General features: G+C 41.1%; 1 protein-coding gene and 2 pseudogenes across 1 annotated transcript; all 3 read left to right on the top strand.

Annotated features, from left to right (window-relative positions):
* The first annotated feature begins 5670 nt into the window (after positions 1–5670).
* LOC115847713 (zinc finger protein 83-like) lies at positions 5671–7761 on the top strand. Its single transcript, XM_030847827.2, is given in 1 exon segment — positions 5671–7761. A coding segment is annotated over 1 exon segment (915 nt). The 5' UTR covers positions 5671–6426; the 3' UTR covers positions 7342–7761.
* Positions 7762–12969: 5208 nt separating this feature from the next.
* LOC115847765 (outer mitochondrial transmembrane helix translocase pseudogene) lies at positions 12970–23542 on the top strand (annotated as a pseudogene).
* LOC115847707 (zinc finger protein 665-like) overlaps positions 23002–26823 on the top strand; it is a 42849-nt pseudogene continuing 39027 nt past the window's right edge.

A 26823-nucleotide genomic window follows, 5' to 3' on the forward strand; every position in this document is an offset into this window, starting at 1 on the left:
GAGGGTGTTTTTCATCTCCTGGGGTTATCACCCTGTCCTTCATCATGGATAATGCTTTCTTTTACCCTGCAGTGGTGCTGCAGCTCCACAAGAGACAAAAGCAAGGCCTTTATCATGATCCACAACACTCCTCATCTGGCTTTTGTGAACTGGGTTTTGCTTGACTTTGAGGAGCATGAGGTGGGCTGTTTTAAAGGGGTCTCTTGCCCCTTCATGTCTCCTTCTGGTCTTGATTCCCCTGGATGCTCAGTTCTTAGTCCCTGTAGATCAGAGCTGATGCCTCTGGAGTCCCACCCCGAGCCCATCCCGGTTTGATCCGAGTTGCTGTACTTGGAAGAAGTAATCAGAAGATGTGGAAACACTGGCTGCTCTGTATTCCACGTGGCCCCTCGGCACCTGCTGTAGCTGTCTCAGGTCCTCTCTGCTGGTTTAGATCCCTCAGCCGTTTCTTCTGTTCAGGGGTGTGTCGAACAGCTAGGTGGATTGGATCTTCTGTGCTTGTACTTAGGAAAACTGTAAGCACCGTGGATGGAGAGATCCTCTTTTTGATCCTAAATACTACCAGGAGACCAGTGGTGAATCTGTCAGGCTCTTAGCTTGGCATCTGTGGGTTGAGCACATGGTCCCGTCTCAAGATCCTTGAATGTCTGACCCTCACATGTTGCATTGTTTTTTGCTCCTGTACTGCTCTGCTTAGTCTGGGAATGTCGACTCTTCCTGATTTTACATTCTGCTTAGTTTGTATGATTTTATCTCTTAAATTCCTTTGCAGTATAGTCCTAAGGTCTGAAATTTTATCTGGTTTCTTTGCTCTGATAATGTACGCATGTGTAATAGGGAACTTGTGGTGGATTCTCTATGGAGTGTGTTTACTGGTTGCCAGAAAACATTTAATGGAGACACTTTCCCTCATGTTGTAATATTTTCCTCCTCCGTTCAGAGTCACCACTTGAAGCTACTCATTGGAGTGGTCAGCACGTTTTGGGACACGAGGTAGAAAGTATCACGAGAGCCTGTCTGATGAGTCTTTCCAGGTGTTTTTCTGGCTTTGGGGACTGTCACAAAAGCCTGTCTCAAGGGCACTATGACAATGTTGTTCACATATACCAACGATCATACATTTTAGCCTCTGTAAATGGTGTAGAAATTTATCCCAGGATGCTAAATATGAACTGATCTGTTGTTGATGCCACATTTTTCGTTGCCTGTGTGCCATTGTTCATTTACCTCAACAGCTAATATTGAAGAATCTTAATGAGGGAGCTTATGAAGTGGAATGATACTTTCAGTGATGAAGCATCATTTGTTTTTTTTAAGACAGTGGTACTTTCATTTTGTATATTCATATGCATTATACATGATTCTTATTTGTATTTATTATTAAGTTCATACATTTTGTGTTAATCTTCGTGTTTTTGTTTTTATGTTTGCAGTGTGTGGGTTGGTTGATTGGGGAAGGCCCCCGCGCCCCGCCATGGTAGAATTGATCAGTCCCTTTTAGAGTTCTTTATGTATTCTAGATGTTAATCTGTTATCAAATATATAATTTGCAAATATTTTCTCTTATACCATAGAGTCTTTTCACTTAGAGCATGCTTTAATTCACAGTATTTTATAATTTTGATATAGTCCAATTTATCTGTTTTTCTTTCGTGGGCTGTGTTTTTTAGTGTTATCTGATAAGTCCTTGGTGAATCCAATGTCAAGAAACATTCCTTGTATGATTACTTCTAGTACTTTCATACACTTGGGAGTTAGGTTTAGCTTTTTGAACCATCTTGAGTTACTTTTTTTCTGTCGTGTAAGACAGTGGTGCAACTAAATACTTTTGTTAGTGGGTTTCCAGTTTTCTCAACACCTTTTGTTCAGTAGACTGCCCTTCTCCCATTGAATGGTCCTGACACCCTTGTGGAGCATCAGTTTAGCATATACACAAGTTTTTTTTTCTGATGTCTCTGTTCTGTTTCAAGGATCCCTCTCTCTGTCTTGATGCCAGTACCACATTGTCTTGGTAAGTTTAGCTTTGGAAGAAGTTTTGAAATAAGTGTGAGACCTTCAACTTTGTTTTTTTTCAAGCTTATTTTTGTTATTCAGGGTTTCTGGAGATTCCATATGAAACATCGGATGGATTTTTCCGTTTCTTTGGGGAAAAGCTATTGGGATTTCACTAGGGGATAATTTGACGTGTTGACCAGTTTGTGTAGTATTGACTTTCAGTCTAGGGATTTGAGATACCTTTGCATTTATTTGTGTCTTTTATAAGCTTTTTCAGTGGTCTTTTTTTTTTTTAATATTTATTTAATTATTCGGCTGTGCCAGGTCTTAGTTGCACCACTAGGGATCTTTAGTTGCAGCATACAGGATCTTTTAGTTGCAGGAATCTTTAGCTGCGGCATGTGAACTCTTAGTTGCAGCATGTGGGGTCTAGTTCCCTGACTAGAGATCAACCCCGGGCCCCCTGCATTGGAAGTGCAGATCCTTAGCCACTGGACCACCAGGGAAGTCCTTCAGCAGTCTTTTTAATTTGCAGTGTACAAGTCTTTCCTGTCATGTATAACATTATGTCTAAGTATTTTATTTTATTATTTGATGTTATTGTAAATGGAATTGTTTTCTCAATTTCTGTTTTGATTGTTCATTTTTAAGGTTTAGAAACTGAATTGATTTTTCCATGTTGACTTGGTGTCTTGTAAGTTTATTGCAGTCTTTCATTATTTCTAGCAGTTTCTTTTTTTACAGAATCTTCAGGGTTTTCTTTTCTTTTTTTTTTTTTCGGTACGTGGGCCTCTCACTGTTGTGGCCTCTCCCATTGCGGAGCACAGGCTCCGGACGCGCAGGCTCAGCGGCCATGGCTCACGGGCCCAGCCGCTCTGCAGCATGTGGGATCTTCCTGGACCAGGGCATGAACCCGTGTCCCCTGCATTGGCAAGCGGACTCTCAACCACTGTACCACCAGGGATGCCCTTCAGGGTTTTCTACATGTTATATAATGTCAGATAATTTTGCTTCCTCTCATTATTGGGATCCCTATTATCTCTTTTTCTGCGTCTGTGTTCTTTCTAGGACTTCAGGTATTATGTTTTTTTAGAAATATTGAGAGCGGGTATCCTCGTCTTGTTTCTGATCTTAGAGGAAAAGCTTTCATTCTTTCACCATTAAGTATGATGAGAGCTCTGAGGAGCTACTCCATTGAAGCATGGCTTTCAGCATAGTCCTATACCTTTTCTGAACAGAGAACATATTCAGACATAATGAGGTTGAACCCAAGTTTGTGTGCTCAGTGAGGCCAAACAAACTGAAACTTTAGAGTTTGGAGCAGAGAAAGGTTTATTAATCAAAGAGGCACCAACCCAGAAGATGGTAGACCTAAACTTGCCTCAAATACATTTTGCGGGTTGGCCAGGGTGTAAGATTTTTGGAGAGAAAAGGAGAGAAGGGAGGGGAGTGTCTGTGATCCCAGCTTCCCTGTAAGATCTCAGCTGCAGACTTTGGGCACCACGTTGTGGCATCTTCCTGATTATTCTGTAGGTTTCTGCAAAACAAATTCCTAATCACAGTCTTCTGATCCCTTAACTTCCGTCTGGGAGAAAGCAAAAGCAATAGTTGTGACATTTTATTATTTACTTAGAACCGATGTGACGGCTTAAGAATTTTACTTCTCACTTGGTCCTCTGACTGTCATCAATTTTTTCAGTCCTCTTGGGGCCGCTGGTTGAAGCCACAGTTTGGGCTCATAGATCAAGGTATCAGTTTAAGCTATGAGTCATGGGAAAGATTATGTTGGGCTTGCTTTTCCTTTCTTTCTGCATTCCCTCCTTCCCCTAATGAGTATCTGCTTGAATCTGCTCTTTGAAACTCAGGGAAGATCCAGGAGACCGAAGCCTTTTTCTACCAAGAGGAATCACGGCACTTGGAAAGGCTTTTGGTATCTAGGAGGTATCTAGGAGGGCCCTGCTGGGTTCCGTTTGTTTCAGTCCCCCGTTTTCTTTGATACTGCTCAGTCTTGAGGGGAACAGGTGTGGGAAGACAAGAAATGGAATAAAATTTTGGATAGAGAGATTAATCAGACTCAGCAGGGGAACATATATTTAGGGAGACTCACTTTTACAATCATGGCCTCCTACTCTACTGGACTGTTGATTCGGTTTCTTTGTATCTGCACATGTGTGTACAGAAGAAACTCATTCTTCTCCTTTAGATGGCCTTTTCCTGTTTTTTTTTTTCTTCTGATTTTTGCTAAGAACATTCTTGTGCAATCTCCTGGAATATTATGTGTTTTTCTGGAATGTAAGTATGACAGTGGAAATTATGGAATATACAGTTGGATACATTACACAGCAAATCATATAATAGATATAATCCTGCTTTCTCCCTACAGCATCTCACTCTCTCCCTTTTTAAATCTCTCTTCTTTCTGTCCTATACTCATAGTATAATTCTCATAGTTAAAAATCGACAGTATCATATCAATTGCTAAACCAATTCTTTTTTTTTAAGGTCAGTATCTTAGTTGCCCTCGTACAGTTATATTCACACAGGTACGCAGTTACCAGCTGTGCTCCCATGTATACATATACGCTGCCCGCCACTCAAATCCTTTCTCAGTCCTGACTTTTCCTCACATGGTATCTTGATGTCCTGGAAACACTGTCATTTGCTCCAATATTTAAGTTGTTCTCCTTGTGGTCCCCAAATCGACAGCACTCCTTCACCCATCCATCCACATTCCACATCACTCACACCGTAGAAATGATCCCTCATAATCTGTTGAACAACTTTCTCAGGACATGACCCAAGGCGCTACCTGCCGCAGTGATGACTCAGAAACCATTTCCCAGAGGGACGGCCGAATAAACTTAGTAGTTACACAGCTGACTTCTTCTTGCATCTCCCTTGACGTTTTCCTTCTAAACTTCTAGTATTAGTTGTATTATTTGGTAATCTGTCCTGCCTGTGGGTGGTCATGCTTAAGAATGAGCGTTCTCAGTCTATAGGTCCAGATTCAAGTTATGGTTCTGTCACCCCTTTCTGTTGGTTAATGTCAGTTGTTAATGTCAGTTGGGTTAATGTACATAAACCTGTGCCTCTACTGCCCTGATTTTAAAAATCATGTTAATTTACCTCAAGCCTTTTAAAACAAATTTTTGCTGTTAGCTGGCTTAGACTATTGCATGTTTTTTCATAAATAGTGAAAAGTTACTTTTTTAGAAAAAGATACGTTAGTATTCTGTCATGTTTTTCATGATACACCTTTGTCTTCATTATATCCTGTCTGCTTTTCGTTTGCACTTTGTTCTCAGCAACGTGTCTGACCTCAGTTAATGAGTATACAAAGTGTTACTGTTCATCCCATATATTTTGGAACTACCTTTTTAATGGTACTGCATAGATAGGGAATTCTCTACTCATTGCCTGATAGAGAACTGAAGAATATTTTACATATTAATTTATACGTGTGATTTACAGATGATGGTTGTTCAGCATGTATTATGCAATACGACTAACATGTACTACTTGTTAATGTTATAAAACGCTTTTCCTTATGGGTACATAGTTTTATAGCATGATTGAGAAAAATGCATTGTTTTCTTAACAGCTGTTTTGTTGGATTCTTCACTTCCTCTATGCTGTATCTGTTTTACAATTCTAAAGAGACAGTTACTTAGATTATTCACCGGCAGAGCTAATTTTGTATTATTTACCATTACAATATATTGTCAGTTATTTAGCATTGATTTATGTATAGGAAGTAGGCAGAATATATCTGCAGTATAAAAATTTTTCTCCTCGATTATGAGCCAGCAGCATGCTTACTGTTAATGAGTATGGTCTTTGGGGTTATGGTGGAAAAATACCCTTTCTCTGAGAGCCGACATATGTTTGTCAAATGTGAGTGTTTTTGTCTTAGGAGTTTGAAACTAGACTACCCTAAAAGTAATTTGAATTATATTTTATCACTCTTTCTTTAGTTAAGCATTACATGCTTTGAGTTTATCAAACTTTTAAGATCATGTTTGGGAAGTTTCCTAACTGTGCTTGGTATAAGTATTACTTGTGGTGTAATATCATGTATTCAACATGAAATATTTATTTGTGAATTGTAGTGACAGGATACCTATAGATGTTTATGTCTTGTAGATATTTTTCCTATACATATGATCAAGCAATTACAACCAAAAGTGAACACTGATCCAGGAGAAGTGTTCCAAACACTGATGTTGGGAAGACCTGAAAACGATGAAATCAAACATTTGCACATCAGAGAAATCCAGGAAGATATGTATGACTTTGAGTGTCGGTGCAGAGGTAATGAAAGAAATGACAAAGGAATGCCTGTAACCCATGATGGAAATCTCACTGATGAAAGAGATTGACATGGTAAAAGGGATGTAGGAATCAAACCCATTGGAAATAGGCTTGGATTAAATGTTCAAAAGAAACTGCAGATATTTAAAACTGATGGGATATCTTATGAATGTAATGAAGTTGAAAGATCTAACAACAGTAGTTCCTCATTTTCACCACTTCAAAGAATTCCTCCTCATGTCAAAACCAACGTCCCTAATACATATGAGAATGATTTTATCCATCTTTCAATACAGACACAAGATCAGAAAGCACTCAGGGAAAGACCTCACAAATGTAATGTGTGGCAAAACCTTTCTTCAGGGATCTCACCTCATTAGACATCGGATCATCCACACAAGAGAGAAATTACGTAAATGTGATGTATGTGGCAGAGTCTTTAGTCATAAGGCAAAGCTTGCGACCCATCAGAGGATTCATACTGTGGAGCAGCCTTACAAATGTAATGAGTGTGGCAAAACCTTTAATGGCAGCTCATACCTCAGGAGACATCAGATCATTCATATAGGAAAAAGTGTACATAAATGTGATGTATGTGGCAAACTCTTCAGCCAAAACTCACACCTTGCTGCTCGTCGGAGGGTTCATGCTGGAGAGGAACCGTATCAGTGTGATGACTGTGGCAAGGTTTTTAGTCAGTATGGAACCCTTGCAAGTCTTCAGAGAGTTCATACTGGAGAGAAACCTTATGAATGTAATGAATGTGGTAAGGCCTTTAGTCAAAAACCATATCTTCGAGTTCATTGCCGAATACATACCGGAGAGAGACCTTTCAAATGTAATGAGTGTGGCAAGGCCTTTAGTGTAACGGGAAACCTTTTAAGACATCAGAGAGTTCATACTGGAGAGGAACCTTACAAATGTAATGAATGAGGCAAGGCCTTTAGTCGAAAATCACATCTTTGGGTTCATTGGAGAATACGTACTGGAGAGAAACCACTCAAAGTAATATGGTTTGCTAAGTCTCATTTTTGAAGATCAAAAATGTAGAACAGTGAGAATTTATGTTGAAGAGCGAACTTTCAAATGTAATGGATGTTGTAAATTTTTACATCAAGTATGCACACTTTTGGTGTTGAGAGCATTCATACAGGTCAAAATATATACACATGGAAGCTCTTTGAAATAGTGTGTCCGTATGGTTCACCCAAGAACACATATTTGGGAGAATTCTTAAAAATTTAAGGCATCTGGTGAATATTTTGAGCAATTCTTACAACAGCCCGTACACTAGAGAATGCATACTAGGAATAAATCTTTACCTCTTTGAGATGTTACATACAGCAGAACCATGACAAGTCACCCGCTGTTAAAACTTATGACATGATGTGTATATTTGAGGAAGAAGGACATGTATGGAAATGGCCCATTGTCTTCAGTGTATAAAATTTTCAATTATTTGATTTTTCTCAAAAAGAATACATTACTATTTGTGCTTTTCAATCTGAAGTTTGAAGTAATAGGGGAGAACAGGGACTTCCCTAGTGGGCCAGTGGTTAAGATTCCGTGTTTCCAATGCAGCAGGTGTGGGTTTGATCCCTGCTCGGGGAACTAAGATCTCAAATGCTGCAGGATGCGGCCAAAAAAAAAAAGGATGAAGTAATAGAGAAGAAGAAATATGATTCCATATTGGACTTGTTTCTTTTACTTTAACCTTTGTATTCTATTGCTTTTGGTAGAAGTCAGTCACTAAAGGGATGTTGCCTATACACTTAAATTATATATGATGGGCCATCTCTGGATACACTGCCACCCTTGTAATGAGTGTTAATGTAAAATACCTTTGCTTAGCTCCCAGGAAGCATCCTGACCAGACCCGCCTGTGAATGGCTTCAGGAAGGAAGAAATTAACATACCCCTTCCAGAGTGTCACCAGAAAGTAAACCAGTGCATCTGAGAAAAAAATGGAAAATTTTATTTGAGCCAAAATAGAGGATTGTATCCTGGGAAGAGCATCTCAGAAAGCTCTGAGAACTGTTCTGCCTGTTAGAAATCAAAGCACAGTTATATAATTTTTGTGAGACAGACAGTTATACATCAAATGACATATATATATATATATATTTTTTTTTTTGCTGTACGCGGACCTCTCACTGTTGTGGCCTCTCCCGTTGCAGAGCACAGGCTCCGGACGCGCAGGCTCAGCGGCCATGGCTCAGGGGCCCAGCCGCTCCGTGGCATGTGGGATCCTCCCGGACCGGGGCACGAACCCGTGTCCCCTGCATCGGCAGGCGGACTCTCAACCACTGCGCCACCAGGGAAGCCCCAAGTGACATATTTTTGACAGTTCACATAATCCAGGTCTAAGCATCATTGTGGTAGGTCATGTGAACCTTTACAAGATCAAAAAGGAATGTTATCCTTTAAGGAGTTGCCTTGTTGATGCTAGGAGAATGTGTCTTTATGGTTGAGTATTTATTCCTGCTGATGTGTCAGGTTTGGTTGATGTATCAGGCAAATACACAATGCACAGTGCGGGGAGAGAGGAAGCCAAAAGGCAGAGAAGAATTTATGTAAATTTTTCTTGTCTTGCCATAAAGTATAAATTTTATTTCATGGGAGTCTGACCTGAAGCAGGACTTTACTCTCTCCCCTTTTAGTATCAAAGAAACCTGGGGCTTCCCTGGTGGCGCAGTGGTTGAGAGTCCGCCTGCCGATGCAGGGGACACGGGTTCGTGCCCCGGTCCGGGAAGATCCCACATGCTGCAGAGCCGCTGGGCCCGTGAGCCATGGCCGCTGAGCCTGTGCGTCCGGAGCCTGTGCTCCGCAACGGGAGAGGCCACAGCAGTGAGAGGCCTGTGTACGGCAAAAAAAAAAAAAAAAAGAAGCCTGAATTCTAACTCAGGGGAGATGATTCTTTGGGACAGTTGTTGACTATCTTCTCGGTCTGCTGGTTTTCTGAATAAAGTTGTCATTCCTTGTCCCAGCAACTAGTCTCTCGATTTATTGGCCTGCAGCGAGCAGTAAGAGCTTAGCATTGGAAACATGGTGATCTTATGCCTTCATTACAGGCCTTGATGACAGTCTCTGGGAAGGAATCAGTAAGATGAAGGGGCCAACTTCATTAGTTGTGGTTCATTCGCATCCATGTTCCCTGGAAAAACAAGGCCCCTGAATTATTAAATTCAGTAGTGTGTGAATTAGCATGAGGGAGGGCCAGAGAATAGTGTAAGACTGTGACTTGACTCATCATGATTATTATATTCAGGGTGCCCTTTCATAGATAGACCACTGTGTGCTATAGTGCAGAATGCTTTACCAGCTGACCATGAACAACGCAGGAAGAATATCAAGTGATTGGGTTTTATTTGGTTTTGTTTTTATTTTTTAAATTTTTTGGCCTTGCCGTACAGCATGGGGGATCTTAGTTCCCCAGCCAGGAATGGAACCTGTGCCCCCTCCAATGGAAGCACTGGAACCAGGAGACTTAACCACTGGATCGCCAGGGAAGTCCCTGGGCTTTTTTTTTTTTTACCTGAGAGGAGAGTGACAGGTTACTGGGGACTGTTTATCCAGTAGCAATAATGCAGGGGTAGACTTGGTCACTTTCTCCATTGAGTGGCAATAGTAGTTTTATATATCTATGTTTAAAGGAAAATTAGTCTTATTGTTGGAAATTGAAGAGAGAAATATTCTGGAGAGGAACATTTAATGAAAATATTCAGAATAGTGTGTGTATATATATGATTCACACTTAACTCTCGCCGTTACATTTTGCTGCTGTTTTATTCAGAATGTATCATTAGTCTCCTGTTTCAACTAATAAAATAATCAACTTCGTTACAACACTGGATGTATGTTATTCCTTTTTCCAACAGTTTTATTCTGTCTCTGTACTTTATAGCAGAAGCTAGCAATGCACTGTTAGTATCTCAGGGTTGAAAGCATCTATAACAATCTTTCCAATATGGGATCGAACAACATACAAGTCGGAGATTATATACTCGTAATTTGTACTTGAGTTATTCTCTCCACACTCTGTTGCAGAATATTCAAATGTCTATAATGCAAATCGTATAGCAGTGCCTTTCAGACTCTTGACTTCAATTAGTGTACAACAGTTCAACCAAGGAAATGGAAAGATCTAATTGGCTTTATTGAATGCTTCATGAATTGGGCAGCATCACACCTAGTAAATAAAGAGGTGCTCCATGGAGCTGTACAAAGTGGAAGAGCCCATGATGTTGAGCATCTTTTCAGGTGCTTTCTTTTTTTTTTTTTTTTTAATTATTTTTGGCTGCGTTGGGTCTTTGTTGCTGCATGCGGGCTTTCTCTAGTTGTGGCGAGTGGGGGCTACTCTTTGCTGTGGTGTGCGGGCTTCTCATTGCGGTGGCTTCTCTTGCTGTGGAGCGTGGGCTCTAGGCACGTACACTTCAGTAGTTGTGGCACATGGGCTTCGTTGCTCCATGACACGTGGGATCTTCCTGGACCAGGGCTCGAACCCCTGTCCCCTACCTTGGCAGGCAGACTCTTAACCACTGTGCCACCAGGGAAGCCCTCAGGTGCTTTCTGAATGTGTGTCTATGACAGGTTTTTGGTTTGTGTTTACTGTGAAGTTTTTCTATGGATATAGAACTCTGCACTTCCTATACTTAGGTGACTCTTTTCCCTCGTTAGGGAATTTTTCAGTTATTGTTTCTTCAGATATTTTCTCAGGCCCTCTCTCTCTCTTCTCCTTCTGGATCCCCTATAATGTGAATATTGGCACACTTGCTGTGGTCCCAGAGGTCTCATAAACTGTCCTCCTTTCTTTTCATTCTTTTTTCTTTTTTCTGTTCGGGGGTGGTTTCCACTACTCTGTCTTCCAGCTCACTGACCATTCTTCTGCCTCATTTAGTCTACTGTTGATTCCTTCTAGTTTTTTTCTTTACATTTCAGTTGTTGTATTCTTCAGTTCTGTTGGATTGTTATACTTTCTAAGTCTTTGTTAAAAACTTTTCATTTCTTGCTCTGTGCATCCATTCTCCTTCTGACGTCTTTGATCACCTTTATGGTCATCACTCTGAGCTCTTCCTTTGGTAGATTGCATATCTTCATGTAACTAAGTTCTTCTGGGGTTTTATCTTCTTCCTTTATCTGAACCATAATCCTCTGTTGCCTCATTCTGTCTAAATTGCTACTTGTATTTTTAGGTATGTGGTAGGTTAGCTGAGCTTCTCATCCTTGGAGGGATGAGAAAGTGTCTCCCACTTTAGGCGACATCCTTTGTGTCCCAGCAGTACACTCCGCTCTTGTAAGCCAAGGGTCAGGGGCCAGCTGGTCCCAGGGTTGTGTCTGGCCTGTGTTTGCAGATTCTGTCTGTAGACTGCAGGACTTCAGTTTTTTTGCTTCTCACGTGTGCCCCATGGTGGGTGAGGCTGGTCTCGAGGCTTGTGCCTGCCCACTGGTGGGTGGAGCTGGGTCTTGGCCCTCTGGTGGGCAGGGCCAGGTGTAGATGCATATGTAGAGATGGCTGTGGGCTCAGGATTTCTTTAGGCAACCTGTCGGCTATGGTTGGGGCTGTGTCCCCACCCAGTTTCTTGTTTAGCCTGAGCAGTCCCAGCACAGGAACCTACAGGCTGTTGGATGGTGCTGGGTCTTGGTGCTGACATGTCAGCCTCCTGGAGAGCTCATGCAGATGAATGCTTCCCGAGATGTCTGCCACCAGTGTTTAAGTCCCCAGTGTGAGCCACAGACGCCTCCCCAGTAGACCATGTAAGACCAGCAGATAGGTCTGGCCCATGCTTCTATCCTATTACTGCTTTTGCCTTTTGTCTCTGTATGTTGGCCTTTGAAGAGTGAGGTATTGGGCTTCCCTGGTGGCCCAGTGGTTAAGAATCCACCTGCCAATGCAAGGGACACGTGTTCAAGCCCTGGTCTGGGAAGATCCCACATGCCGTGGAGCAGCTAAGCCCGTGCACCACAACTACTTAGCCTGTGATCTAGAGCCCGTGAGCCACAACTACTGAGCCCGCCCGCCACAACTACTGAAGCCCGCGCACCTAGAGCCTGTGCTCTGCAACAAGAGAAGCCACAGCAATGAGAAGTCCGTGCACTGCAATGAAAACCCAACGCAGCCAAAAATAAATAAATAATTTTTTTTTTTTTAAAAGTGAGGTATCTGTGAGGGAGTGAGTCGCGGGTTCCCACAGGGCTTTGTGGGAGGGGTGAAGGGTCCAGCTGAGGTCCTTTGCGGACCAGATCGGATCTGGGAAGCCAAGCTGGAAAGGTCACCTCCCTTTCCTCTCACACCCCACCTTAGTGCCACCCCCCAGCTTCCCGCAGCCCTTGGGATCCATTGGATTAACCTCCAAGGGCGTCCCAGTCCTCACCTTGCCGTCCACCTGGCCTAGGCCCTTAGTTCTCTGTTAGTGCTGCCCCTGTGAGTTAGGCCATTTCCAGGGAAAGTTTAGGTAGCTGGCTTGCTGCAGGGGCATGGGGTTGTCTTGGGTGACCTCAGAACCAAGGTCCTAGGTGAAGGTGGCCAGAATGAACCAGATCTGATTGTTGCACAGGCACTGGTACGACCTAGTGCAAAAATGGAGGTGGTTCTTCCAGCCTAGGCACCCTTTCGCAGAGAATGGTGGTGTTAACAATTTCCTGTTCTTCATGCGACTGTTAACAATCAAGATGGAACATGCTGAAGCCTTTTCTCGTCCCCTGAGTCGGAATGATGTTGGTTTAATTTTCTGTTTGATGATATTTGATGCAATAACATACTTTACAATCGAATGGATGATGGATGCCATTCATCCAATCAGAAAGCAAAAGCTCTGAAACAGAAAAATTAAGCCAATTGGCGTGAAAAATGTGAAGATTTCAGAATATGAAATGGGTATTGCTGCTCGTCAACTAGACCGTCTGAACACGTATGTTACTTGGAGTGATATAGGAGGTTTAAATTATGTCATTATGGATCTGAAAGATACAGTCATCTTACCTATCAAAAAGAAACATTTGGGGCTTCCCTGGTGGCGCAGTGGTTGAGAGTCCGCCTGCCGATGCAGGGGACACGGGTTCGTGCCCCAGTCGGGGAAGATCCCACATGCCGCGGAGCGGCTGGGCCCGTGAGCCATGGCCGCTGAGCCTGCGCATCTGGAGCCTGTGCTCCGCAACGGGAGAGGCCACAACAGTGAGAGGCCCGTGTACCGCCAAAAAAAAAAAAAAAAGAAACATTTGTTTGAAAATTCCAAGCTTCTGCAGCCTCCAAAAGGTGTTTTTTTCTCTATGTGCCTCCATGCTGTGGTAGAACATTGATTACCAAGGCTACAGCCAAAAAAGCAGGTTGTTTTCTTAACCTTCAGCCTTCAACACTGACCGGTAAGTGGTATGGAGAATCTCAGAAACTACCTGCTGCTGTTTTCTCCCTGCCATGAAGCCACAGTCTTCCATCATCTTTATAGATGAAATTGACTCCTTTCTATGAAAACGTTCAAGTTCTGACCATGAAGCTACAGCCATGATGAAAGCTCAGTTGATGAGTCTTTGGGATGGATTGGGTACTGATCACAGGTGCCAGGTCATAGTGATGGGAGCTACGAATCATCCTCAGGATTTTGACTCAGATATAATTGGAAAAATGCCTATGAGATTTCATGTCAACCAGCCTGTTCTAAACAAACCTCAATGTGGGAGTTGGCTACCGGCGATGCATCCAAAAAGATATTGCTGTGATTTATGTATCCTGACATATTTTTGAAAATAATGTGTAATCTGCTGTTTTTTAATGTTGTCCTAAAATTCTTGATTCTGTCCCATGATTTGATGGTGGTATGGAGTTCATCCATGCAAGGTGATTTTCTTTGTCCTTGTTCTGTCAATTACTGAGAGAGATGTATCAGAATCTCAAGGTGTAATTGTGGATTTGTGTATTGATCCTTTCAGTTCTATCAGTTGTTGCTTCACAAATTTTGCTGCTGTTCTTTTGTGCATGTACACTTAGGATTGTGTGGTCTTCATGGTAGATTGGCCCTTTTTTCATTATGTCATTTGCTATTACCCTTGGTAGTTTTATTTTCTTTGAACTTTATTTTATCTGCTATTAAGACACTCCTCTTTCCTTTCAGTTCATGTTAACATGATGTAACTTTTTGATTCTATTGACATTGTGAGTGAGATAAATCTTTGTTGTGTGAAGCTGTTCCCTGCATTGTAGGACGTTTACCAGCATCACTGAACTGTACACACTAGACACCAGAAGCACTACCCCAGTTGTGACACTAAAAGGTGTGTCCAGATTTTTGCAAATGTTTCCTGGGAGTAGTGTGATCTCCCGTGGATATCCTTTCAGTAACAGAAAAGATAGTAGTATGGCATTTGGTTTTCAACTTCCTTTGATGTAATATTACAATCAAGACCTGATATTATGAATGAACAAGCTGTTTTCCAAGCAAGAGGGATCTCATGAGACCATTATGAGATCCTCACTGGTGATGGAAGTTGTATTCGTATAGACATTTTTTTGTTTTCATTTCAGTTGGAACTGAGGTGAATGTATTTTGTGTGTGAACAAAGTAAAGATAACTTTCTTTTATTTATTTTTTTATTGAAGTATAGTTGATTTACTATGTTTCAGATGTACCACAAAGTGATTCACTTATATGTATATTTTTTTCTGATTCTTTTCCATTATAGTTTATTACGAGATATTGAATATTGTTCCCTGTGCTACACAGTAGTTCCTTGTCGATTATCTATTTTATATATAGAGTGTGTATATGTTAATCTCACATTCCTAGTTTATCCCTCCCCTCGTTTCCCCTTTGGTAACCGTAAGTTTGTTTCTACTGTCCCTAAGTCTGTTTCTGTTTTATAATTAAGTTCACTTGTATCATTATTTCAGACTCCACATATAAGTGATATATGATATTTGTCTTTCTCCATATGACTTACTTCACTTAGTATGAAAATCTCTAGGTCCATCCATGTTGCTGCAAATGGCATTCTCTCATTGTCTTTTATGGCTGAATAATATCACATTGTATACATGTATGTACCACATCTTCTTTATCCACTCATGTGTTGATGGACATTTAGGTTGCTTTTGTGTCTTGGCTATTGTAAGTAGAGTCGTGATGCACATTGGAGTATATATGTCTTTTTGAAGTAGAGTTTTCATTTTTCTGGATATATGCACAGGAGTGGGATTGCTGGGTCATATGGTAACTCTATTTTTAGTTTTTTAAGGAATCTCAATGCTGTTCTCCGAAGTGGGTGTACCAATTTACATTCCCACCAACAGTGTACAAGGGTTCCTGTTTCTCCACACCCTGTCCAGCATTTATTGTTTGTAGACTTTTTAATGATAGCTATTCTGACTGGTGTAAGGTGGTACCTCGTAGTTTTTATTTGCATTTCTCTAATAATTAGTGATGTTGAGCATCTTTTCATCTACCTTTTGGCCATGTGTATGTCTTCTTTGGAGAGATGTTTATTCAGGTCTTCTGCCCATTTTTTTATTGGGTTGTTTGGTTTTTTGATATTGAGCTATATAAGCCGTTGTATAATTTGGAAATTGACCCGTTGTTGGTTGTCTCATTTGCAAATATTTTCTCCCATTCTGTAGGTTGTTCTTTCATTTTGTTTATGGTTTCCTTTGCTTTGCAAAAGATTTTAAGTTTCATTAGGTCCCATTTGTTTATTTTTGCTTCTGTTTCCATTACTCTAGGAGAAGGATTCAGTATATCTTTCTATCTGTTTGTGTCATCTTTGATTTCTTTCATCAGTATCTTATAATTTTCTGAGTACAGGTCTTTTGCCTCCTTAGGTAGGTTTATTCTTAGGTATTTTATTCTTTTTAATGTGATGGTAAATGGGATTGTTTCCTTAATTTCACTTTCTGATGTTTTGGTTTTACTGTATTCAAATGCAACAGATTTCTGTATATTAATTTTGTACCCTGCAACTTTACCCTCTTCATTGGTGAGCTCTAGTAGTTTTCTGGTGGCATCTTTAGGATTTTCTATGTATAGTATTATGTCATCTGCCAACAGTGATCATTTTACTTCTTCCCAATTTGGATTCCTTTTATTTTTCTTGTCCAATTGCTGTGGCTAGGGACTTCTTTCTGATGAAGCTGTACTAATAACATATTACAGTATTATTTCCAATCATTTATCACCCTCCTGTGAGGTCATGTATGTCTGCCCTTTGATATCAAGCTTGGCCAATTGACATAGGCAACCCTTCCATCCCTTTGAGAGGATTGCTCTTCCCTCCCTATTTTATGCAAGCTTGGTCATTTGAGTTCCTTGGCCCATTTGGTGTGAATAGAATGACATGTTTTTAAGTGGTGCTGGGAAAACTGGACAGCTACATGTAAAAGAACGAAATTAGAACACCATACACAAAAATAAACTAAAAATGGAATAAAGACCTAAATGTAAGGCCAGACACTATAAAACTCTTAGAGGAAAACATAGGCAGAACACTCTATGACATAAATCACAGCAATATCCTTTTTGACCCACCTCCTAGAGAAATGGAAATAAAAACAAAAATAAACAAATGGGACCTAATGAAACTTAAAAGCTTTGCACAGCAAAGGAAACCATAAACAGGATGAGAAGAGAACCTCAGAATGGGAGAAAATATTTACAAACAAACAACTGACAAAGGATTAATCTCCAAAATATACAAGCAGCTCATGCAGCTCAATATCAAAAAAACAACCCAATCCAAAAATGGAGAAGACCTAAACAGACATTTCTCCAAAGAAGATATGCAGATTGCCAGCAAACACGTGAAAGGATGCTCAACATCACTAATCATTAGAGAAATGCAAATCAAAACTACAATGAGATATCACCTCACACCAGTCAGAATGGCCATCATCAAAAAATCTACAAACAATAAATGCTGGAGAGGGTGTGGAGACAAGGGAACCCTCTTGCACTGTTGGTAGGAATGTAAATTGATAACAGCCACTATGGAGAACAGTATGGAGGTTCCTTAAAAAACTAAAAATAAAACTACCATGTGATCCACCAATCCCACTACTGGGCATATACCCTGAGAAAACCATAATTCAAAAAGAGTCATGTACCACAATGTTCGTTGCAGTTCTATTTACAATAGCTAGGACATGGAAGCAACGTAAGTGTCCATCGACAGATGAATAGATAAAGAAGATGTGGCACATATATACAGTGGAATATTACTTAGCAATAAAATGAAGCGAAACTGAGTTATTTGTAGTGAGGTGGATGGACCTAGAGACTATCATACAGAGTGAAGTAAGTCTGAAAGAGAAAAACAAATACTGTATGCTAACACATACATATGGCATCTAAAAAAAAGAAAAAGGTTCTGAAGAACCTAAGGGCAGGACAGGAATAAAGATGCAGATGTAGAGAATGGACTTGAGGACACGGAGAGGGGAAAGGGTAAGCTGGGATGAAGTGAGAGAGTGGCAATGACATATATACACTACCAAAGGTAAAATAGATAGCTAGTGGGAAGCAGCTACATAGCACAGGGAGATCAGCTCGGTGCTTTGTGACCACCTAGAGGGGTGGGATAGGGAGGGTGGGAGGGAGATGCAAGAGGGAGGGGACATGGGGATATATGTATATGTATAGCTGATTCACTTTGTTATACAGCAGAAACTAACATACCATTGTAAAGCAATTTTACTCCAATTAAGATATTAAAAAAAAGAAGAATGGCATGTTTACATGGACGCTTTCAAAGTCTTTGTTCTGTATAGCCTTGTTTCCTCTCTACTGCAAGAATGTTCTTGGGTAGACTGAAATTTTACCCTTAATGACAATTGAATTATAGAAATAAGCAAGAGGTGACAATAATGATAGAGGTCATATGAGGAAGCAATACATATTTGCTGTTATAATCCAGTGAGAATTCAGGAATATTTGTCACCACAGCAAAACTTTTAGAAAGCTGACTGGTACACTTTCAATGACCTTTTGTTTTTTCATCCCCACCTTCACCTCCCAGAGTCAAGGTTACAGGTAAGAATGTATTATCTCCAGGAATTGTTTCACCTTTGACATCTTGATGTCAAGAATTCTCTTCCTAAATAATTACCCTTATTACTTCCAATTTCTGTTTTCTCTTCCCATTAGAATAGCCATTCATTTTCATTTTATCTAGAAATATATTACTTTTTGTAGTCCAACTACCCTCAGTGGCCTATGTGTTCTCAGTTATAACATTTTGAAGTGGTGTATCATAATCAAATGTTTGTAAATTACCTCAAGCCTTGCCCTTTTACCTGGTCCTGCCTTCCCCCGCCTATGTGAGCCTCAGAACTGGATGAACTGAGTTATGGATGTAAGTCCCATGCCAAGCAGGAAGTTCACATTAATAACCAAAATAACCAAAACCCAAGCAAACAAAGAAAGAAAAAAGAAAGAGCCCTTAGGTTTTCAGATGTTTTAATAAATTGCTATCCATTTTCAAGTTTTTAATTTCTCCTGAAGTACTGGTCAGTTGTAAATTTCATATGTTCTGTTCTCATTTTCATTCAGTTGAGAATACATGCTAATTGCCTCTGTAATTTCTTCCTTGTTCCAACCTTGTTCATTAGTAGGTCTTTATTTTCCATATATTTGTGGTCATTATTTTCCATTATACTTTTTCCAGATATTTTTTGTTTATTGATTTCTGGTTTTTCCATTGTGGTCATAGAAATATTTTGTATAACTTGAATTCTTATAATTTATCAAGACTTGTTTGATGGCCAAAAATATGGTTTGTCTTGGTAAAGTACTTGGAAGATCTTGAAAAGTTATCTCATTATGTTGGGTGTTCTTACAAAGGAAAAACTTGATTTTCTTCCTCCTGTGGAGGGAAAAATCCATTTCTTCCTACTGTGTGTTTCTTTCCTCTGTGTCTCCTATGTCTCACACCACAACACCCTCACATAGAACACTTCTGACACTTTTGGTCACTGATGTGTGAGGAGTTTTCTGCACAACAAGCAATTCCTGGGACACCAGCTGTGTATCCTACAATTCAGCTCAATTCTGACACCGCCTGTACTGAGATCGCATGAGATCCTACAGATCTCACAGGACTGCCATCTCTTTCAGCACACTTCAGGTGGCAGCACAAATGTACGTTACCACCTGTGCTTCTGACCAATAGGCTGTAAGATCATAAGTTTCAACAACCCCCTCTGTCACCCTCTGTAAGCCAGGAGTAAAGAATCTGCACTTGGAAGTTATGTATTCATTTGCAAGAATGCCTGGTAAATTCTGGAAAAAACGTACTGGAGGAAATATGTTCAGACTTATTATAATGCATTGAAGCTAAATGAGTGAGTCACTGACTTCAAAATCTCAGGGGTCGGGAGTGGAATGGGAAGTTCAGAAAGAGACCTTAGGGCTAGAAGGTATTTTATTCCATCATTGGTCTTCACCTGTGAAATCAACCTAAATCTCTGACACGTGGGTGTTCTTTAAATGACTTTCGTTACCTCCATCCCTCAGAGGTTATCTTTTCACTCTGTTGATGGTATCATTTGGCACACCAAATTTCTGCGTTTGATGCAGGTAAGGTTCCAGCTTCCTTCTTCTGCTGGTAGATATCTAGTTTGCCAGCACCATTTGTTAGTGAGACTGTCCTTTCCTCTTTGTGTAGTCTTGGTACCCTTGTCAAAACACTTTACGTACTGGAAAGGATTATTTTGCGGCATTCTGTTCTGTTCCATTGGTTTATTATATAGCACAGGGAACAATATTCAATATCCTTAATAACCATAATGGAAAAGAATATGAAAAGAATATATGTATTGTATGTATAAGTGATTCACTTTGCTATACAACAGAAATTAGCAGAATATTGTAAATCAGGTATACTTCAACCAAATAAATTTTGTAAAAACACAGAAAAAAAAGAATATATTCCCGTTAGTCATGATGGTCTTTTAAATGTGTTGATTTTTTAAAAATATTTATTTATTTATTTTTGGCTATTATTATTTTTGGCTGCATTGGGTCTTTGTTGCTGCTCACGGACTTTCTCTGGTTGTGGTGAGCAGGGGCTACTCTTCTTTGCAGTGCGTGGGCTTCTCATTGCAGTGGCTTCTCTTGTTGCTGAGCATGGGCTCTAGGTGCATGGACTTCAGTAGTTGTGGCACGTGGGCTTTGTAGTTGTGGCTCGGGTGCTCTGGAGCACAGGCTCAATAGCTGTGGCGCATGGGCTTAGTTGCTCCACAGCATGTGGGATCTTCCTGGACCAGGGATCAAACCATGTCTCCACTGGCAGGCAGATTCTTAACCATTGCACCACTAGGGAAGTCCTTGGAAGGTTGGTCTTAATTGTTTATAAATGTTGGGTTGAATTTTGCAGTGAAGCTATCTTGCTTTCCTTTGCTGAATGGTTTTTGAATACTGGTTCAATCTCCTTAAAAGTTATAGGCTTGTTCAGATTTTTAATTTCTTTATAATTCTGTCTTGGTAGGTTGTGTTCTGTATGGATTTATCCATATCTTCTAGGTTATCTGATATTTAGGCATAGAATTGTCTAAATATTTTCTTCTAAATTTAAAAAAAAATTTCTGAAGAATCAGTTGTAATCAGCTATAATATCCCCTCTTTGATTTCTGATTCAGTCATTTGAGTCTTCCCTTTGTTGTTAATCTGGATAAGGATTTGTCAGTTTTGTTATCCTTTTCAAATAACGATGTTGTACTGTTGTCATGTTCTCTGGTTTTATTCTGCATTTCATTTGTCTCTGATCCTTTTTCCTACCTTCTGCTAGCTTAAGCATATTTTGTTCTTCTAAGATCTTTTTATTTTGCTTTTTTTTTAAAAGGAATTTTTTAGTCACCATATACGTTCACAAGGTAATTCATCGCAGGTGTGGCAGAGAGTAAGTATTTTAAAGAATAATGGGGACTTCCCTGGCGGTCCAGTGGTTAAGACTTTGCCTTCCGGTGAAGGGGCTTGCAGATTCGATGGAGAGCTATGATCCCACATGCCTTGGGGCCAAAAAACCAAAACATAAAACGAAGCAGTATTGTAACAAATTGAATAAAGACTTTAAAAATGGTCCACATTAAAAAAAAAACTTTAAAAAATGAATAATGCAGTTCTCATCAAAGAAAAGTTTTTTCTCCTATTTTGATTTCTCTTCATTTTATCTATATGAGATGATGCATGATAATTAAACTTACTGTGAGTTATACACCAGGACAGTCTGCTCATTTTACCTGAAAATACTTTAAGTATGCTAATTTCCCTATGTAAACATCATCCTATTTCAATGGATTCCCATGTCTCTCTGGTTGAAATGTTTCACATGTAGGGATGTGATAAAGCATAGTTTATAGTAGATGTTATCTAACAGATACTGCCTGAAAAATATTGGGGGTCCAAATGAAGTTACTGTATATTTGGTAATCTAGTTTTACTCTCTTTGGGGTTCAAATTAAAGAGAATATACCTCCCTAGTAAATGCTGTTAGAAATATTGCAACTTAATTATTCTTTAAATGGAAATAAATCCCAGTGTCTTCTGAAGACTGTTATTTTTCAGGCTTTGTTACCCACCCTTGACAAAACTTTAAGAAATAGAAAATAAAAAACTAAAATATATTTGGAAATAAAAAGTGAAAAATTCTAATTATGTTCATAATGAACATATAATCAATTTGAAATTACATTGTGTTATTATGTATTTAAGTAGAATTTCATTAAAAGTTTTGGGGAAAGATACTTAAAAGTAATTCTCCCAAGTGTGGAATACAGTAAGTTTTTTAAACAATAATGCAGTTCTCATCAAAAGAAAAAAAAAGTTTTTTCTTCTAGTTTGCTTTCTCTTTTTATGTTATCTGTATGAAATTCTGGATGCTAACTATACTTATTGTGATAATCATTTCACAGTATATGTCAGTCAGTTACTTATGCTTTACAGCTTAAACTTATACTGTGATGTTTGTCACTGTATAAAGTGTTGCTTATACAACTCTATGTCACTGTTTACAGAATTGGTTTTAGAAAGGCAAATAATTAAAACACATTGGATAAAAGAAAGAATAATGCAGTTTATAACAATTTTTAAAAAATGTATTGCTGTTTTTAAGGCAATTTTTAGTGACCTAAATGATCACATGTCTTAGTCTTCCATCTCAGACCTCCAGGTACTGTCCCTGAGTTTGTGGAACTCAGCACCATGTTGAGTTTGCCCTTCTGCGTGAATGGGGAATAGAGAAAAAAAGCAGTTTTGTAGGGTGTCAGTATGAAATAGCCCATTTCTACCCAGGGGGAGTTTTGTATTTGTTATTTGTAATACAGAGAGTAGTCCCATTTTTATTTCTTAAAGCTGCTTAAATTAATTCCAATTTAGGAAGTGTTCCTGGATCCAACTAATGGCCCACGTCAACCCCTCCCTCTCCGCTCCTAGAGACCCAAGTTCCCAGACCAGTGAATTGCTTCAGCCTCACTAGCAGGACGTCAGAACAACTTGCTGTGAGAAATAGGTTTTTATTAAACCCTTTTAGTCTTAAGAGGAAATATCTTGGCTTCCAACATAACTGGCCCACACGTGAAAACTGTTACATCCAGTAACTTAAAGGAATGTAGTCAAGGTAACAGGCGCACCAACCCCGCCCTGCTCCCTGCACCTCCCTCCTGCGCTCAGTGCGCAGACCTGGGCGCTCTCCTCGCCCCGCCCCTCGCCGCTGGCGCTCCGCCTAGGCCCCGCCCCGGAAGCCCTCCCTCGAACGCCAGGCGCCCTTTCCTCAGGACGCGGAGAGCGGAGAGTGCTGAGCCAAGGTCGCAGAGCGGAGCGTAAGTTTCTTTCCAGTGTAAATTTGTGCAGCCCCCCTCCCCCCCCCCCCGCCGACCACCGTCACCCTCCGCCGCACCCGTCCCAGAGTAAATCCAGACGTGGCAGTTGCAGGTCGGGTATCTTTTCGTTTGGGTTTTAATTTTTTCTGAGGCTGGTCCGTTCCCTTGGCTTTTTCAGCCTTCGGTCCACGTAGACACCGTCTTTGGCGACACTTTCCTGTTTAAAACTCTTTAGTACCTCCGCCCTCCCCCTGTAAAGTCCTCTTCCGCGAGGTGGGTTCGCGCCCCGCAGCCTCGCCCTCTCGGCCCCTGGAGGGCTGCGCCGGCCGCCGCGCTCCCGGACAGGCCGCGTCCTTCCCGCGGTCCTGGGGTTCTGCAGAGCCCCGCCCCTCTCCTGAGACCCCCTCCCTCCCTCCCCGCGCCTCTGTCCTCGCCTCCTCCTAAGGCCGGTCCTTCTGCTTCTCTGGCCTCCCCTTCCTGGTCAGCCCTTCCCCTCACCCCGCGTTGGGGGAGGTGACCTGGTCCAGCCTTGTGACTCCTAGTGGTGTTCCGTGTCGTATTCAGCTCTATTGAAAAATGTGCTTTTCCAGTCCGCGGGCATCTCATTCAGTCTCCAGCCCCTTAAATGGGCGAGGGGCATCAGGAGAAGCAGAGACTGAGCGACTGAGAGAGAAAGATTAAAACTGCGAAGGAGAAAAGCATGAGAGAGAACCGATGGGAACGTAGAGGGTGGCTGAGGAACTTGCAAAGAGGTAGTAAAATGAAAGAGATTAAGCCTTGAAAGTAGCAGGTGAATAAAATAGAGAAGTAAATGAAAAAGCCAGATCTCCAGGGATTGGAAAACAACAAGGGAGAGCTGCCCTGGAGGAGGGGGCGGCGAACGGTGGTGAGGTACGTCAGACGTGGAGAGGATAAAACGTGGAACCATGGACTTCAGTGCATCATGGTGCTGGCAGAGAAAGAAGCCAAAGGGTGACAAGAGCAGAGGAAGAAAGAAGAGCAGGAAGGAAGCACAGCCACCTGGGGTTCCAGAGAGTGGGGAGGAAGGGAGAGTAACAGGGAGAGAAGGAGTGTAACCCGGAGGGCAGAGATGAGGCAAACAAGAGGCAGAAATACCTGCAGATTTTTGACAGAATCAGAAAGGTTGGAGAGAAAGAGCATCTCGAAGGGAAATAAGTTGCAGAGTGGGGCAGGACAGGTGTGAGGGAAGAAATAAGAGGGGAGAAACAGCAGGAGTGTAGAGGGGAATGAAAAGAGACACACAGACCAAGATGAAATAGGGAGACAGGTGAACAGAATGAGATGGAAACACCTAGTAAAAGTAGAGAGGGTAAACTGGATCCAGGTGGATGGTGAGTTGATTGGATATAGATGATTAAGTTGTGATGATATTCATTCGTGTCTTTAGAATCTAATACATTTAAAATTTCTTTAAATTATACAGATGAGGATGAGAATTGCAAAACTCCTGTCAATAAGGCTTGTGCCTTTTGTTATTATTTGTATCAGAAGATAACTTCCATTTGCAAACCCTGTTGAGCCAGCAGGCAGTGACTTGATTCACTCAGTTGTCACCCCCGTACCTTTTCCTGACATGGGGTAGAAGTCAGGGGAGAGGAGAAGAGGGGCAAGAAATGACTGACTCTGTCACTATGTGGTGGTGGCTTTTTAAGGCAACATTGTTTTTTTTAATGGATTTACATTTTTCTTTTTCTTTACATATGGTTCTTTTTGTAGGTTGGAATAAATCTTAGTTCATTCAATTTCTTCTTTCCTATAAATCATTTTTAATTTATGAAATAAGCTTTTTTAGTCTCCAATATTCTAGTCATGTCATTCTTTTCCAAATGTGATATACCCTCGGTTTTTATTTTAAAACTTTGATACCAGATTTTTAGATTAAAAATAATACACACATTATTTCTTTTTCAAATTTGTTTCAGATTCATTCCTCGCCTGAGTGTTTTCTTCTCTTCATCTAATATATTTGAAATTTTCTTTGGTAAGTAGAAATAACTTTAGACTGTTTTGACGAGTACTTGGCAAAGATGTCAATGATCTTTTATAGTAACAGTCAAAACCTAGTTTAACCAGTTAGTCTAATCCCTTTTTTCCGTTTTCTGTGGTCGGGGAAGATAGTGAGCTATGAGGTGATACGAAGATGTTTCCCTCAGGTCCCTTTTGACTCTTCTGTGCAAATGAGGAAGGATGGGTGGGATTGACTTGGAATCTTCTTCCAACAGCGTCCCTCTACTCACGATGAAAAGGATTGCTCAGATCTTATTTCTAAGCTGATCCCTTACAATGTTTTCTGCACCAGGGATATATATTTGCAATTCTGTGTTTTTAAAACATTTTACTGCAATCTTCTGATAAAGAAGAATTACCTGCTTGGTACCAGTGTGATCGAACCTTGAAAGAGAAGTTTCCTTTGTTCAGGCACATGAAAGATGGTCCTGGTGTTAAATGGGACAGTTGATAAAGACAAACTGTGCCCACTTGCCCATCAGGTGACCTTTTCAGAATTCATTCACACCCGGTTCTATTCACTCAGCTCAGACCTTGTAATAAATGTCTCCCCTCTGGGCCTCAGGGAGCCCTATTGTAACATGGAGATGAGAGACTAGACCAGAAACTCTGAGCGTGAGCAACACTGACCCCTGAGATGATTGGCCACATTGGGCGTGTGTCTGTGTGTGGCAGTTCTGGTTTGGAGGGAGTATCCACTGGTAATTAGAATTTTAAATGGATCCCAGACTTCCCAAAATGAAAAACTAAAGAACAGTAGGATGGAGGCAGGAAGCTAGGCTCAGAGTCAGCGAGACCATCATCAGGTGTCTTCCATGAATAAGGATAAATCTCCAGGGAGATTTTGTCACTTCCTGACACTCAGACCTCCACTGGCCTCCATTTGTCCTCAGGAGAAAATCCCGACTCCTCCCTGTGGCTGCTCAGCCCTGTGTCATCCTCAGGGCCCTGCCAGTGTCCCCAGCCTCATCCTGGGAGGTTTTCTCATGGCTCACTCTGCCTGGTCACATTCACCTTTTCTCTGTTTCCAAACACCATCTGTCTCAGATGTTAGTTTCCGCTCTTACCTTTGGTTATTAAATCACCATGCTCAGGCCCTTTGTCCCCCTTCAGGTGTAGGCTCAGAGACGGCTCCCCATCCTGCCTTGACAAGCTCTGTCATTTTAACCAAGTTTTATTGCCTTTAAAGTCAGTCACCCTCATCTGAAAGCCCTTCTCCGTTGATTATTTTCAGTCTTTCCTGGTTACCCTTTATTTAAGGGCTCACAGTGTTCCTCCCCTTCCCAGGATGGCTGCAGTACCTGATGCTGGAGGTGTCTTTAGATGTTAGGACTGTGGGTTGGGCTGGATAATCCTCAAGGGAGACCAAGAGAACAGGGCAGGTGATGAGGATGTTTCCTGCATTCTGGACATTTCAGCTGTAATTGATCTCTACCACATGTGGCTACTAAATTACTGAAAAGAAGAGCCCCAAAATACAGGAGTCCTAAAAAGCCCATGGATGTCCTCATGCGGTGTCCTGAGGTGTCCTCTTGTTTAGTCTCCTGTGTGACTGCTGTGCTACAGCCCCCAGTGTTCCAGGCTGTGCACATCCAGGTACCAGTCGCCACCTTGGACAGGAGCCTTGCCTTCCAGCAGTTCATCTGCACAGAGTCAGCGGTAGTGGTTTCACTGCGCTAAGGGTGGGCAGAAGGAGA

The sequence above is a fragment of the Globicephala melas genome, chromosome 19 (assembly GCF_963455315.2).
Source record: "Globicephala melas chromosome 19, mGloMel1.2, whole genome shotgun sequence".
Lineage (NCBI taxonomy): Eukaryota > Metazoa > Chordata > Mammalia > Artiodactyla > Delphinidae > Globicephala > Globicephala melas.